The sequence below is a fragment of the Watersipora subatra genome, chromosome 2, assembly GCF_963576615.1.
Source record: "Watersipora subatra chromosome 2, tzWatSuba1.1, whole genome shotgun sequence".
NCBI lineage: Eukaryota > Metazoa > Bryozoa > Gymnolaemata > Cheilostomatida > Watersiporidae > Watersipora > Watersipora subatra.
In genome coordinates, this window is record NC_088709.1 from 66,807,094 (window position 1) to 66,824,783 (window position 17,690).

The 17,690-nt window shown below is 34.8% G+C and overlaps 1 protein-coding gene across 1 annotated transcript in view; it reads right to left on the reverse strand.

The window, feature by feature from the left end:
• Positions 1 to 17,690, reverse strand: part of LOC137388936 (1-phosphatidylinositol 4,5-bisphosphate phosphodiesterase delta-1-like) — an 85,754-nt gene that overhangs the window by 62,232 nt on the left and 5,832 nt on the right. Inside the window, exons 3-4 of the mRNA XM_068075439.1 lie at positions 17,016 to 17,089; positions 9,506 to 9,764 (exon numbers count right to left, since the gene is read on the reverse strand). Of these exons, the coding sequence (XP_067931540.1) occupies positions 9,506 to 9,764; positions 17,016 to 17,041 (285 nt within the window). The 5' untranslated portion in view covers positions 17,042 to 17,089. The remainder of the gene's footprint in view (positions 1 to 9,505; positions 9,765 to 17,015; positions 17,090 to 17,690) is intronic.

Here is a 17,690-nt window from a genome sequence, read left to right on the forward strand (position 1 = left end):
CCGTGTATATAGTTATAACAAACCAGCTTCTTAAACACAACTATACCTAATTACAGAATACAGTTGGTTGCTTCAAACTATTAAAAATGACTTGTTCCAGCATTACATGCACACGCATTACTTAATGCAATGCTTAAAGAGCTACAAACGAAGGCTACAGATATACTACACTATGATTTAGATTATGAGCTTTATAGAAACAAGCTGTCTGTGGAAGCTTCATGATATATTTTACTATATATACAGTTCAGTTTTGTTAAGAGGAGGAAGTTCATACCTTTGGTTAGTTCTCTACGAACCGGTCATAAGAGAAGTTTCTTGCAGAAAGAAAATATATGCACACAGATCTGAACTACATCTTCATTGTAATTAAATCTATCAATGTTACCCATATACAAAAACAACAAAAAAGTGGTTGATAGGAGAGCAGTTATATCTAAACCGATATGTCATTTATTCAATGGATTCGAGTATTACAATAAATTGTTCATCGTGAATCAGTAGGCTGTAAGCTATGTGTGTGTTAATATTCTATATGTGTGCATGTATTTAGTAGATGTGCTAGTACTAGCTGACGCATCTTCTGCAAATGTTGTTTTAAAAACACTTAGGCTATACATGTATTATATATTCAGCTTGATTTATGTTTCAGTATCTGATCTTTTTTATGGTTATGGAGATAAGCTTGAATTATCAAACAGCAATAATAGCTATGATTAGAAAATAGCAAAACTGAAATATAAAAAATTTTGTACGATACGTTGCAATTTTGCAACAATTAATTCAGAAATTTGCTTTTTTCTACATCTGTAACTAAATATAAATATAAATTATATTCTTATGAAGGTTTTGCTCTGTTTACAAGTTGTCCAGTTTAGTCACACGCTAATATTTTATGTTCAACGGATAGATTATCAAACAATTATCAAACTGAAATACTTGAATCTTAAAGTTTTAGCAAAAGCCAATGACATTAAATGTATATAATAGAAAACTAATCAGAAGGAAATACTGAAAAATAGCGCAACTTTGCTTTACAGATGAACTAACTTCAAATTTTAGCATAATTTATCAGCAAATATCAGTATTTTTTACCATTTGTGATTGTTGTTGATGTTTGAGATGATCTGATTGCTAGGATGTTTCAAAATTAAAATTGATAAAACTAGGGTGTGGTTAAAACACTAAAAAATACCATTATTTTTTATAAAATCTACTAACGGTTTTTCTATAAGTTTATCTTCAGAAATTACATATAGGAAAGTACTACAGTGTCGGTCAAATCACAAAACTTAGCTGTATGACGAAAGCTCCTTAACCTATAACAAGTAAATATATAGATTACAAGTGTAATCCATCTATGATTCAGAGAGGTAGCATATGCAGCATATGATGGACCAATAGAAAGGCAATTATAAGAACTTGATGTCTGTTGGTGGCTCAAATATAATGTTGGAATTCCTCTAAAAAATATATCCTCTAAAAGAAAATTCATATTTTTCACTTTTTCTTGTTGGCTGGTGATTTTTCAACAATTTAAAAATGCATTAAATTTTTTTTAATTTTTGACAAAATTATCATGACTTTTTGCTACTTTAAAGTTTTGATAAAAATCTTGAATGATTTGGGTTGCAAATTTAAAATAGTGACATAACCACACCATAGAGCGATGATGTAAAACTCTAACAACCTACCAGGAGTAACAAGCAGTAAAGCCAATAGACAGGATGCAATACTTCTACTATTAACAATTTTAACGTGATACGCTTATACGCGCGCGTGTGTAACCCTAATTTCTCCCTAATCTAGCATCCAGGATAGCAAGGAGTAAAAATTGTCACTAATTACTAACTTTTCTAATCAATACTAATTCACTTTGAGTTCTCAGAAACCATGAATTAGCAAACGCTAATCTGATCATAAAAGTAACATAACGAAACACTTCTTTCATTTGGTCACGCATGACTAAAAAAGTTCTTCGAGGCCCAGCAACTACAGTAATACTTATTCAAGCGCTGAAAATTCTTTATTAGTGTGTCAACAAAGATTAAAAAAATATTTAAATTTTGATGGCTCTGTTGTGTCTCTCATCTAGGAAGTGCCAAAGTATAAAACAAAAATTATATTTACTAGCTCGTTGGCTGCCCACTTTGCCAAAAAAGAGCATGAAGTTTGTATTAAAGTACTGAGTAGAAATATCTTCACAAATATTTCAGAACACCCGATTGCTGCAGTTGTGTCATAGTCAGTCTACCATGATTAAAGCTATGGGTTCAAATCCTGTCTGATGTAATCTTTTCTAACCTCCAATCATGGCTTCAGACAGGTTGACCAGGCAGACGAACAGACATGGTTTTTATTAGAGTAAAAACTTTACAAAGTTACATCTCAACTTCCTCAGAGCTCTATGCATTAAATTTCAATATGGGTATGAGGGTAACACAGAGTGCAGCTAATCAGTGTACTAGCGGCTTGAGATTTTTTGTTTTAAAATGTTTTCTATTTCTTAACTGAGTTTTTCCTTCACCTGAGTAAGCCTAACTGGCACTTTTTAAACATACTTTGCGCAGGTAAAACATGTTTGATCAGAAACCGAATGTGTTTCTAATGAGTTAACAATATTGAAATCAATATTTTTAATATTGATATTATATATATAATATATTTCAATCAATTTTTAATAAAATGTTCACAATAGAGAGTGCTCTTCCTATTGTAGGCAAGCCTTTAATGGTAAATGGTAATCTATAGTAGCCTTTATTGATTTTGGTAAAAAAGTAAACTACTGCCAAATCCCTATCAAAAAAACTGAAAAAAGTGTTTTCATTTTTTGAATTTGTCACAGGTCAAGTAACATGCAAGAGCATGAGAGTTCAACTTACGAAAAGCGGTTCTCAAGTTGTTTTAACTACATTAGACACCCCTACAAAATAAATAATCCATACTTGTAGGTTAACTAATTCATTCCAAGATCATCCCAAGTTCACTTCTTTGCTACTTTAAAATAAAAAAGCTAAACTTAATTTTTTTATTTAATGAATGCGCAGTAACTGTGATATTATTATTGGCTTGTACTGACAACTTTTTTCCTTTTTTGATCACTCTCATTTGATTTGTAGTCCATGATTACGGTGATTTTACATTAGATTAAGGTAAGGGTGCATCTTAAAATGCCAATTTAAATTGATTTTTTTTCAATTTTTTCTCCACAGCAAGGTCAATAATGCGGAATAAGAAAATAAATTCAAAAAAAAAGAAAGGAATATTTTATATGACTAAAAAGAATTAAAGTAAAATATAGAATAAATACCCCTCTAGATTGTTTTTTCTCTGAAGTGCGGCAAGCCAAAAATTGATACTTTTAAGGCTAACCATGGGACTCTTGTTATCATATATGGAAACCTGCAACGACTTCACGTTATACATTATTTAGAATTTTGTCACAGAATAAAGAGCAACATTTTTACATAAAATCTTAACACTCAGTAGAATTTACATGAAAGGACCTAGAACATTTTTTTTTATATATAACATTTTTTCTACGTTATAGGAGCATCTCCTGTATATGGGAATACTAGCCCGTTTTACTACTAGATTTCGGATAAAAGCATTACGCTAACTGTTTTGGCCTCAGGGTAAACACTAAAAGCTCTTAGCATCGCCTTATTACTACTTGACCAAAGCTAAGGGTATCATTCGCGAAGGTAGAGATAAATTGAATTATGGTAATGATGAGGAGATACAAATGTAACCAATCAACTTACAGTATGTGTCGTGTTAAACTAATATGTTATTATTACATGTAATTCCACCAAATTCTAATAAGTATGACCACGTACCATAGCCCGTGTTCTTCATATGCACTAACTGTTCTCATATGAACAATGGTATTAATAACTGTAAAAAGCAGCTATGCACACAGAGGAAGTAAGTTGCTTGCATACCTAACTCTATAGCATTGTATCCAAAATGCATTGCTGACATGCAGTGTTTAAACAAACATATTTGTGGAACTCAGTAGAGAAGAAACTGACATATTTTGTTGTTTTACAATTAGTGTAATGTAGATTCCAATTCATGCATTTTTATCGCTGGCTGATTTCATTTGAGATTTGGTTCTGAACAATGCAGAAAATACTTTGCGTAAACATTTATTTAAATTTTGATAACAACATTTTCACATGCAAAATTGATGAAGATGACAGTGGTATAAATGGAACTGCTAATGAAAACTTTAAAAATCTGTTTGATTCTTTTTTGAGCTCAAATTTTTTGAGCTTGAGTGATTTTCATTGTTAAAAGTTGCATTTTCTTTGAGTAAAAACGTAGCGATTTATATAGCTGCAAAAACGTTATTGTGAATTGTTGATTATCTTTATTATATAATTTATTTATCAAGGATATCAGGGCCTTCATAGGACTGAAGCCAGTTCTCAATCTATTTGTCAAAGTGGTGGGTCGCTTAGCTGTGTCTCTGTGTATAGCCACAAAAAATATCTATACCATATGTTGTGTCTGCATTTCGTCGATGTGTCTAGTCTGTCTAGCCATGCTTCTGGTTGACAGTTTGCCCGGCCAAGGTTTTAGATGACTGGTGTAAGGAAAAGACTATTTTTCAATAGTTTGTGGCCACACAAGTTGATACAGGTTTATGAGGTTGCACCGTAAAATCACTACTTCATACTAGCTGCCCTGGGAGTAAAGTTTTAAGGTTTTTGGTTACCATCTTCAGTTTTGACTAGCAGTAAGAACAGCGATACTCTGGATTTCTTTTCATCAGACAGAGTGTAGGTGGCTGTTTAAGGGGCTGATTCACAGGAACTATATGTACTTTGGATAATACATATTTTAACGCTTTTGGTAGGAGGCACGGAGCATAAGCGTGTGAAGATCGGGTGAAATCGGCCAAAAATATGGTGATGCATAGGGTTTACGCAGACAAACAGATATACAGAGGCAAAATGGGATTTATTAATCAAATTAGTTGTGACAAACTACTATAATAGAACTGTTATAGTTATTATATTATTAATAGGCATCGTTATCCAATAAGACTCAGCAATTCAAAGGCATTCCAAAAAGTTTGGTAGTAAAAACCAGCCTGCTTCCTACCCCCTTTCAAATATCATAAAACCCATAAAAAATTGTGAAAAAGGCTGGTTTAACTTTCTGTTAAGTGTGAGTGATAACATAAAATACTAATGCTAGCCCGAACTATCATTACTGACCGCAATATATTGAGAGGCAATCAATAGTTTTACACTAGCAATCACTTACCCTCCTGGCCATTCCTTACGAAGATTGAAGACAAAATAAGACCTGAACTTATGCTCAGGAATTCAATAGAAGCTAGTTAAAACCGTATGCGCTGTGGTGCATTAGCTAAACAGTGTATTTAAAACTAATTCCGTAGACCCGACATGACCTTCAGCTTCTGATATCTGTTATAGTAATTACAGAATCGTTTAGTCATGTAAACTTACGCCAAATCCACAAAGCAGAGATGTTTCGTATCTTTCCATAGTCACTTTGTAAGCTCCAGCGGTAGTACTAATAATATCAGTGATGTTATATACTTGAGTTAAAGTCAAGTGCCACTCAGGCACTACGCTCCGATGATTGAGTAGAGAACAAGCTAGTTTTTTATAGCTTATTACTAGCAAGGACAATGGTCTTGTCTAATTTAACGCTATCTACAAGAGGCTGAAGTTAATCAGGGAAAAGACTATAGAAGTTTATATTGTTTAGGCAGCTCATGCGGCCTGACCAATTACAAGCAGGAAAGAAGATCAAACAACCAATGAAAATAGATTTTACTACGGGCTCAAGCTGATATAACTATTTTGACCACACAGTGTAAAGCTGTGTGGTAGACCATACAGGCTATAAGACTGTCTGGCAGAGATCACATAGTGTCACAGATATTGGAGTGCAAAATCCTACCCTAGATACACAAAGTATATGTTGATAGAGAAGAGAGCAGTTGTACAATCTACTGAGCTATGACATCAAAATGAAGTCTGTGAAAACTGTCAGGGTGACTCATTCTGGGAGTCAGTAATGATGACGCACAGTTACAAAATAATTGGCAGCCATCCAGAATAATCAACGAATCAAAGTCAGATCGTGTGAGCAGACCACCAAAGCAGCCAAGTTTATGCTATTGGCATGTAGTTATTAGTACACAATGCCTTCTATACTATACTTGAAACTTGTAAATTGGGCCAAAGTGCTTACACTTTAAATTTCTCTAAAACTTTATTGTCCTATTTTAAACGTTTTCAAGGGAAACTTGGGGGAAAAATTCTTTCTGAGTCTTTTGTACTGGTAGATTCCTTAGTGAGTAAAATCACTCATAGTAAAGGTTGTGACATCTGCAAAGCTCGACAGACTTTTGCTTGCATTTTATGACAATAGATTATGTTTCGTTTCTTTCGACTTAAACGTCCGGTTTTTTGAGCTGAAATGGTATGCGGTCATCCACTAAAGTGGCTGATAATAAGAATAAAATGGCAGCCGCTTTTCTTTTATCACATTCAACAAACCCACTAGTGGTATACACGCTTTGGCATGCCAATTGGCAGGAGCATTTCCAGAATTTTGCGGAACAGTTTTCGTCTGACATGACACCCTCAACAGTAATTGCCAATCTGGTATGCTTTAGAGTGTTCCAAGTTGCAACTTTAAATCTCTTTGGCAGCACGTACTCAATATCGTTATTTTATGAATAAAAACTAATTTACGATATAATAGGGGTGAAGTAATTTATTATTGAATCGAAAAGGTCAGATATAAATATCAATCGGTAAATCATTGGGAGTTCAGTTACATTCTGCTTCCATAAATTTACAATTCATGTGATTCCTTCGATTGCTGAACCAAGCAATATTCGTTCAATATTTAATATTCTTTGGGTATAATTTATTGTTCCAGTATTAGTGATCGAAATATTGAAGAAAAAATATTTTTGTCAGTTGAAGTTTAAAGCAGTGCAGTTTTATTTAAATGCTGTCTAGTACGATATTGTGGCTGCAATAGAACGATATGAAAAGCTCCTTTTAAGGTGATATTTATGGATTTCAAGAATGTCTTTAGCAAAATGGTGCAAAAATTGTTTTAATATATAGACAGTAAAACTGTGTTAAAGCCAAAAAAATATTGTTGACACGTAATCAGCCCTAATATATAATATTATTGCTAGTCTACTGTGTTTACCTGAACACCAGAACTGCCAGATAATAACATAGTAAAAAAGTGGCTGACCAATCAGATATAAAAGCCAACCAACTTCCTGTGCTGTATCAAGCTTTGACAGCCCTCTGCTTCACATGAAATCCTTTTAGCTTTAGAATTGCGCAGAGCTATTGTTTTAAATTTAAAAACTCTCGAGTTGAGTCACGACAGACTTTGTTTCAATAGGAGCGAAAACTCTAGAATAAAAACATAATTCTCAAAAAGCTTTAAAGTGGAATCGCTCTTAGTTTATGAAAAGCTCTGAAACCATCTTGAAAAATATTTTTTAGAAAGCCATCGTCTAAAAGTTGAGTTGCGATTGGTTAATCGATCGCTTTCTGATTGGCTGATAGCTAAAGGCTGTTCATAATCATCAGCCAATTCTCTTTTATTCAATAGTCTACCTAATTATCAGTTAATCAAGACAAATTTAACCGTTAAATGAACTTCTTAGAATCTTAAAAGTATAAAAATTACAAAAATTCAAAAGTAAATCAGATCTAGGCTCTGCCAGTTTTAACTTCACATCTATACAGTGACCTTTGACCTTTGGCATTTTCATGGAGAAGACTATTTTTAGCAATTATAAAAACATTATTAGATGTGAATAAAAAATTGATGATTATCGGCATTACTCAAATTCAGGTAAAACTCATCACTAACCAAAAGTTATAACACACCCTAAATAACATCTAGTATAGGCCTACACGCTTTTATTTATTGCATACATGCAAAATGATTATTTATTTTAGCAACTCCCATTATTGGATTGGCAATAGCTGTAGCTTCGCATCTTAGAGCAGCCACATTCAATGTGATGAATAATGAGTAATGAGCTTATAGAATTTTCAATAAACAATGTTATGCAACAAGTTTATGCCTACAAAATTATTATCCAAACAGTAATTAGTGGATGACTAGTCAATACACCAATGAAGCGGCTGTTATGAGCTTTAGTCAAAATTAGTAAATTTTCAAGGTGTAATCAAAAGGTTAAATGGGCCGTGAATAGCGTGGGGTTTTCAGGTGTTGAAAGGTGCATTTTACAGCCTTCTTCAATAATTAAATACTAAGCTGTTATTAGTAGGTTATATGTTACTATGTAAGTCTTTTTCAAGTTCATTTTAGCATTTTATACAATTCACTTGGTCCCATGCAGGCCTCTTCTGTGTTTATGTGCTAATTGAAGCTCTTGAACAATTCCATGTTACATGGCGACACGAAAGGAGGAAAGTATGAGGTTGTTCTGACTAACTTACAATACCATTCTCTCTTCTACAGTACCTCTCTCTCTCTCCCTCTCTCTCCCTCTCTCTCCCTCTCTCTCCCTCTCTCTCCCTCTCTCTCCCTCTCTCTCCCTCTCTCTCCCTCTCTCTCCCTCTCTCTCCCTCTCTCTCCCTCTCTCTCCCTCTCTCTCCCTCTCTCTCCCTCTTACAGCATCACTCTCTCTCCTACAGCATCACTCTCTCTCCTACAGCATCACTCTCTCTCCTACAGCATCCCTCTCTCCTACAGTATCCCTCTCTCCTACAGTATCACTCTCTTCTACAGCATCACTCTCTCCTACAGTACCACTCTCTCCCCCATAGAACCACTCTCGCTCTTCTACAGTACCACTCTCTCCCCCATAGAACCACTCTCGCTCTCCTACAGTACCACTCTCTCCCCTATAGAACCACTCTCTCCCCTATAGAACCACTCTCGCTCTCCTACAGTACCACTCACTCCTACAGTACCACTCTCTCCCCTATAGAACCACTCTCGCTCTCCTACAGTATCACTCACTCCTACAGTACCACTCTCTCCCCTATAGAACCACTCTCGCTCTCCTGCAGTACCACTCTCTCCTACAGTATCATTCTCTTACAGCACCATGCTCTCTCTTAGAGTGCACTTCAGCAGTAGAAAGATTAAATTAGTTGCTCAATATTCAACAAACTTAGTCTTCAGACACATTACATTTGTAAAATTTATACCTGGCAATACCTCTGCTTACCTGTTTAAAAGTGGACAAAGACAGTTTAGATTTTCTTCAAATTGTGAAATCAACATCCTGTACTAGTTAATTTCTAGAGTATTGAAGGCCATTACCAATTAGTAAACATTAAATGGGTTTGTCGACTTTAAGAGGAAATCAATACGCGTAAGTCTATGACATGTTACATAGTGACTGAAAAAATTTACCAAACTTGCTTGAGTCTGGTTTAAAGGTGAAAACAACGTTTATCATGTAAACCATATAAGCTATGTCAAGTATATCTACAAGCCTTACCGCTTTGGGGCGCAGACTGTCGTCTTCTTTATCCATATCCATGTCTGGTGAGCTTGGGCATGGAGGAGAGTCACTTGAAGTGCTTACTGCGCTCACCAGTTTCTTGGGCTGTTCTTCCATGCTCGAGTTTCGAAAAATGTCAGTCTGAAAAGCATTAACACTTTCTAGCGGTTTGGCGCTATACAGATGTACTCCCTGATTCTTCAGGTGTGGGTTCCTCTTCAAGTGAGACTGCCAGCGTTGTTTAAACCAATCTTTTCTACAACAAGGCTGATGAGTTATTAATCCAGTACTTGTCAGTGGAAGTGTAATCTGCTAACAGACCATCGGTTTCCATAACAACCGCCCAGTTATAAATAGTTTATGTTACAAAGAATTATCCAATTGTTGATCGAAAGGAATCAAAATGAACTGCAAAAACAGGTTAGCAATTTTTTGATCAAACAGCAAAATAGACACCATTAATGCCGCAGCATTGAACCCCTGCCAGACTTCCTCAACCATAACAGTACAGACGTATTTCTACTGTGACTGAAATGTGCGCTAACACAAGCTAGGGAGGTTTCGCAATAGCTTCAAAACAATGGAGATGATAGAGGTCAAACAAAAGGAATGCATATTCACTCATTAAAAATCACGAAGCCTACGTTGAGCAGCCAACATCCTGCCAGTTCAGGATAAAAGGAATCTTGGATGTAGTTAGTTAGTTGTCCACGGTTTTCTAGTAGTTTTCAACAACCAAGAGATTTGGAGTAGCAAAACTGATATACCTAACACCTGGTATGAGATCAGGCCACTTCAAGTATTATAAGGATTTATCAGTAAGCTAGCTAACATATCCATCGTTATGGACATCAAAAAATAAACTAAACAAAAAATCTTTTCACAGCTTGGAACCCTAATAAGTTTTATGATGGATGTGTAAAAGATTGAGAACTCGCTGCTATTGTTTAAAATGCTAGTTGTGGGGACTCAACATCGGTTACCGCTTGTTTTCTGTCACAATAATGTGGCATCGTCTTTTTTACTAATTTCTCAGCTGCTAAAAACCTGGTTCTTTGATCATAACTACTAGCGAAAGTTGGCATGTGATCAGAGAAAACCTTTATATAAATTGAAAAACAACACTATCCACTAATTTTTTTCACATGGGACAGAACCTTACTGGCTTCGTAGCAAAACTTTCATGCTCAGCAGCGGGTCCTAATCTGGCTTTAGGTAGCCCAGGAATTGCATTGTACTGATTTGTAACTTCCTTTCCTCCCTGATACTAACTTCACTGCCTTGGAACTTGACTCAGTAATTAGTTTTAGCAATGTGTGTTTGCTAGAATCTGATACACTATCTGGTTTGACCAACATGTATATGTTAAAATCTTGTACATTACCTGCTCTTATTAACATGTGCATGCTAGAATTTGATACTGTATCTGGCTTTGCCAACATGTGCACGCTATAATTTGGTACAGTAGCTGTTTTTATAAAAGCATTATAAGTAACAACGGTACATGGAATAGCACAATACATTGTTTATTCTTTTACTTACATACTCGGAGTCAGCATAACTATGATAGCTTGCTAGTGAGTGAGTATTTAGAAATGACATTAAACAGTAGAATCGTTGAATTTTTAGTTGTGTTTAATACTCCAAGTGGTTCACTATAATGGTAATTGGGTCATTCCTTTGTTTATATATTATTACCAGAAACAAAAGTCATGTTCTAATAGTTATTGTTTACTGATTTACTCAGGCAACAAATATCTCTTCTATTAGTTGGTTGGTCAGCTGTGTAAAGAAATTTATCGCTGACACCATCCACTCTGGCTTTCAGCTGCCAATCCATTAAAAATGATCAATATTGTATATTGGCTGGCTTATTGCTTAATGTTTACAAGCAAATATTTAAAATACCGTAAAAGAGCTTCAAGATTAAAAAGGTTTTAGAATAGTATGTGGGATATGGCCTATTGACTTAAGGCACACAGGCTATTGTTTGTATTGAACACCAATTTGGCTATAATAGTAGGTACTACATCATTATCTTTACATGTATTTTGCACTTTCTTTTAGCCTTACAGTTTATAGCACAAACAATGTTTGCATAGACTAGAACATGCATATCACCTAGGCTAAAAGGAGCAAGCTAACTATGGCATGCATCCTAAATAGGCTAGCAGGCATAGAGCTATTACATAGGCACTGTGGAGATGTAGAGTATATAGGTACTGTACAGATGTAGAGTGTATAAGTACTGTAGATATGTGGAGTATACAGGTACTGTAAAGATGTGGAGTATATAGGTACTGTAGAGATGTGGGAGTATATAGGTACTCTAAAAATGTGGAGTATATAGGTACTGTGGAGATGTGGACTATATATGTACTGTAAAGATGTGGAGTATATATTTACTGTAGAGATGTGTAGTATATAGGTACTGTAGAGATGTGTAGTATATAGGTACTGTAGAGATGTGGAGTATATATTTACTGTAGAGATGTGTAGTATATAGGTACTGTAGAGATGTAGAGTGTATAGGTACTGTAGAGATGTGTAGTATATAGGTACTGTAGAGATGTGGAGTATATATTTACTGTAGAGATGTGTAGTATATAGGTACTGTAGAGATGTAGAGTGTATAGGTACTGTAGAGATGTGGAATATATAGGTACTGTAGAGATGTAGAGTGTACAAACCTGTGTATAGTACCCTCCCAGTTTTATGCAGTCATTGATATAAGTTTTAATGACCTTATCTACCAACTGGCACTGACAAATTCCATTTGCTAGTTTTAAATACTACTGTAGGTTTTTGGTTACTCTAATATACAGACTGAATGTAAGTCTTTCGAGTTGTCTGGCACTGCTGGATGATATCATTATTTTAAGCCTTTGAGGGTGCTGATTTTCGGTAAGGTGTAAATATTCTCAGGCAAACTCACCCTTCAAATTGTAACAGAAGAAGTTGTGGTAAGTGACTGAAGTGGAAACTAAAAGTTAGGGAAATCATGTGATTGCGCTGTAAATAGGAACAGTAAAAGGTTATCTCAGCTTATCATCTTTATGTTGGCTAAAAGGTGCCAAAAACCTATAAAATCTTGATATCGCCATGTATATTGATAAATCTCAGTTAGTCATTGTGTATTTCTGTTAGTCTACATAAAAGATAGGTGTGTCCACCTTTTTGGCTGATATCATTCAAACTCCACATCCATGTACTCCACGCCTTCTGCTAGGTTGCTAAAAATATTTTGCTTTAAAACGTTATTTGGTTCGTGAGAACCAGCCACTAACGCCTTTAACTTCTGTTTAACTTCTTAGTGAAATGTTGGTTAATTAGAGCTTTTATTGGTATAGGTGAGTGGTTCCGCTCTCATTTCACTAAAGCCTGGTTCCCATACACGCTGCAAACATTGCTGGCAGGATGTTTGCGGTGTATAGGTATGTATGAAGTAGGTATGTATGACCGAGAGCTATCGGCTGTGAAATGGTAACCTACACTATGAGTACCCTCGGTCGTTGCCAGCGGTCAATGCAAGAGTTCAGCACTATTCAATTTCTCCATGGAGCTGTAGACAAAACATTCCTGAAATTCACTGTACAAGTGAAGGTCAGTACTTTCAAATTGGCGTGACGAGCGGCCATTTTTATGTAATAATTAGTGACCCAGTTTTATGTGAACATAAGTTGCTGAGCCTAGCACCACAAGTGTTTCACTGCATAAGATTACAGCAGGGGTCTCGCAGCCTATACAGGAACCTTGCTTAACATTTCGCAACTGTCACTACTCCACTCTGAAAATTAGTACTTGCCAGCATCTCACTTTTTAAACAAAGGCCTCCCTTTAAAAATATGTGCTAGATGAAACCATTTCACTTTCTCAAGAATCTTTATAGGCCTGTGAATATTTGACAATTTTATGAGGCTTGATTTGTTTTCTAGCACAGAGTCTTTCAGCCCTGATGATTGCAGATAGAGCGTTGTCTCTGGTAGTGTAACTGATATGTAAGATAGTCGAGTCATTCTATCCTAAAGCCTACCAGTCAGCAAAAATGCTGCTTCTCTCATGACCTTTGCACTCGGCTGCCAAATCGCAAACAACATAGCTGATGAAACAGCGATGTTGTTTTCTCATCTATAAATCACCATTGCTGATGTTTTCATAGGCTTTGGCTAAATTTAGAGACATGAAGTATAACTGGAATTTTTAACTCTGCATGCCTCATTTGTGGTTGTTTGTGTTTTTTATCTGAAAAATTGTTTTGTTTGTATGGATGTTTATCAGGTAAACTGTTTACTACTATATTGCTATTTGCAGTCTACAATGTGTTTTTAGCTGGTAGCTACGAAGGTAGCTGACCATGATGAAGCAATCAGGCCAGAGCTAGGTATGCATCATGTTAACTCGAAAGAGGTTGCCATGTCCTATTAAAGGTTAAGGGTGGAGTTTTTGATTGCTTCATCGTCTAACCACCATCAGTCAAAATAAGTATTATTTTTCTTCTCGCAGATTTCCTGTTTTTGCCAACTGAGATGTGAGATTCTTATAAATGGCCGAGTAATATTACTCAAAAATACATAATTACATGAAAATACAATAATTACATAAAAATGTTACTCAGATTGACAAAGAGGTTGTCAGCATTACAGTAACAGCTACTACAATTTATTTCAACTCTTTGGTTTAGTGTTTTTGACTGCTGCAATCTAAGCATCCCTAGGTGACATTAGGTGACAAAAGGTGACATTATGTGATGCAAGGTGAGGCTATAGGACACTAGATGACACTAGGTTACACTAGGTGACATTAGGTGACATTAGGTGGCACCAGTAGACACTAGGGATAATAGGTGAAACTAGGTGGCACTAGATGACATGAAGTGACATAAAATGACATTAGGTGACACTAAATAACATTAGTTGACACTTGATGACACTAGGTGACAAGAGGTGTCACTAGTTGATGCTAGGTGAAATAAGATGACACTGATGACATTAGGTGGCAGTTGTCACTGTGTGTCTACTGCATGTCGATCTTATACAGTCTTTGAGATTCTCTTGCCTAGTAAATATTGCTAGTTAGGGCTAACTATCTGGTCTTATTTTCTTCACAAAACACGAATAAAAAAAATCTAGTGTTAAAATTTGAAAGCTGTAAAGAAATTTTATCAACAGTAGCGAGTGAAAAATGGACAGCGCCTACAAGTACAGTGAAAGTTTGAGGTGACAAATTAATCCATTTGAGTTTGTAGCTTATATATCAAACTAGTTTTTGTGTAGCAAATATTCTTACAATATTACATTGTATTTTAATCGATTCTGTGCATTGTTAAAAATAACTATATAACTTAATTAACTTAACTAGTTGCATGAATTATTAAAACAAATAGACCACGCCAAATAATGTGAAACAGCTAAAAGAAAAACTAATTTATATGTAAAAACTAGATTAATAAATTATTAATAAGCAAAAACGATTGTTATTTTTGAGTCTTTGAATGAAGGTGCAGTCCAGGGAACATTTAAATGTGGTGGTACAAGAGATAGAAATATATGATATGATATATACTGTATATACATGTAGTTCAAAGATGTATCTGTGAAAAATTTTAGTAGATTTTATCAGAAGGTACAAGTATTTTGCTATCATGAACAATTGTTTTTTATGTTTGAGATGATCTGGCTGCCAGGATGTTTCAAGATTAAAATCAACAAAACTTAATCCCAATTAAAACGCTCAGATCAAGCAAGTGTGACTGTGGTGTCTATAATTTCAAAAAGGGTGACAAATAGAGAGGCGTAAGTCTGTAACTGTATGTTGAACGCGATAGCTGATATTGACATCATAATTACGCATTTGCTTGATCTGAGCGTTTTAACTGATCAAGTTTTGTCAATTTTAACATTAAAATCCTGGCAGTTAGATCACGTCAAACATCAAAAAACAATCACAATTGATAGAAAAATATCCAAAATTTCTCATAAAGTCTACTAAAATGTTGTGCAAGTTCATCCTTAAATTAGTTTAGATTAAAGTATATATATTTTACTATTTGACATTTTAATTTTTAATTTTAATTTTCACCATATTCTTTACATTCACTTATAATAGAATGTTTCGAGAATTCCATGTTGAAAACTGTTTTGCCTGTTACGAAAATCTTTGTTTCAATTTTTATGTCATACACGTCAAAAAATTATGTCACGGCATCACTGTATGTTGCCTTTAGTACTATAAAATTTTGAATGGAGTTTGCTTGCTTTATAGCAGAAGGAGCAGACAAATCCAGCATAAATCATCAACTTAACTGTTGTTTCTCTATCCGACACTAAGATAATATTTTGTTGAACTTTTTTGTGTAGTATGTATAACGATTTATAGCGTGTGTGCATATATGTACATACAAGCTATAAACTGTATACAAAAATTGTATACTTGTATATATATTATATACAGTATGAGTTTGCAGCTCATCTAAGTATCAAATTGTATGTTTAGTGTTATATATACACTATACTAGCTGTACCACCCAGCGTTGCCCGTGTAATAGAAGAGTATTTGGACCGAAAATTGATTTGTATTTATAAAATTGATTTGTATTTGGTATAACAACATTTGCCATTCTAACTTTCAAACTACATATCATGAGAAAAATAAAAACAACTGTAAAGGTTTTAAAACTTTGTCAAACAACTGTACCTTTCAAGCTAGTAGCCTGGCATATTGCCAATGGAAAATTTCACTAAGCTAGTTACTAAGGTTAGGCTTCCAATGACGGTAAGCCATGATTTTGAGTCTGCATTGTTGTCCAGCTCAGGTGTTCTAATAAAAGCTATAGCCGGAAAACAGACGGGCTTTGAGAAATATATATATAGATACAGGAAGTGACTAATACTTTTTGAATATATATTGTTTACAACATTGAGCAACATTATGGGCTTGATATTGCTAAGTTAAAGATCTAGCTTCCATCTATGGCTCCGTTTAGAGCTTCATGATTTTTAAAAGTTACCAGACGATTTGATATTGTAAATACATGATATGTGGTAGAAAGGGATATTATTATGCAAAAAAGCTTGAAAATCTTTGCTAATATTTTTTGTATATTTTAATATAAAAAGACATTGTTTTTTGTTAGTGATAATGAGAAACATTTATTTGATAGATGGTCGGGTGTGTGGAAGGTCATCGGAAGGTCATAGAGTGAGCTTATTATAAGATTAGAATGCCTGTGCAGTTCATTTCTAGTATCACTTATTCTTAAAATCGTCACATTTGGAATAAGTCACTATTATACGACTATATCGTTTAAACGATTGATGATCTCTCTTCAAATGGTGGCTATTTTTGAATCTTCTACTTTAAAAATTGCCACCAAACAGTTAACTCACCACCAAACAGTTAAATCACCATATCGTGAAGCACGACTTCTGTTAAGGCTGATAATCCTAACATTAACTATAGTCAGGTTTTCTAATGAGAAGTCAAATATATTAAATAAGAATGGACTTACTCTCTCGCTGTATGACTTCCATTCATCTTGCATCAAATAATCCAGTAATCAATAATCAATAATCCAATGCTCTCCTAAAAATTCAACAGTGTATATTTAATGACTGCCAATCCAGCACAAGATTCAGAGTAAAAAAAATGTGATTGAATTTTTTATACGAAACAATCAGCGAAGCTGCTTCAATATTTCTAGGTCAGTTGCTTGCTTTAACAACTAAAAACTGGGCCTGACATAATTTGGGAGTTGTTTGCCCTCCTGTTTCTATGCCTGAGTAAACTTGGTCATGTAGCTTTGCTTTGTTTTCTCTCTACTTCCTGTTTACGGAGGTTTAAAAGATTTCAGACAATTTGTGCCTAATATGTTTCAAGCATATTTCAAAAGTTACAAACTGGTTATAGTATCTGACTATTAGGAATACTAAGGGCACTTCTGGTCGACTGAGAAATAAAAAATGGCTGCTGACAGAACGTTAGTGTCTAATGACACACTGATTGAAAGTCTTGGTAAGGAAGGCTAAAAATAGACAAAGCTAGAAAGCTTCTCCTCCACAACAAGAGCTTCACACTAAAACTATTAGTTTTTCTATTCATAACAAATATACACACTCTCTAAGACTCAATGTGCGCAATCTTTGTTTCTTCAGTTACCTCTAAAACATCTCTTTTTGGGAAGTGA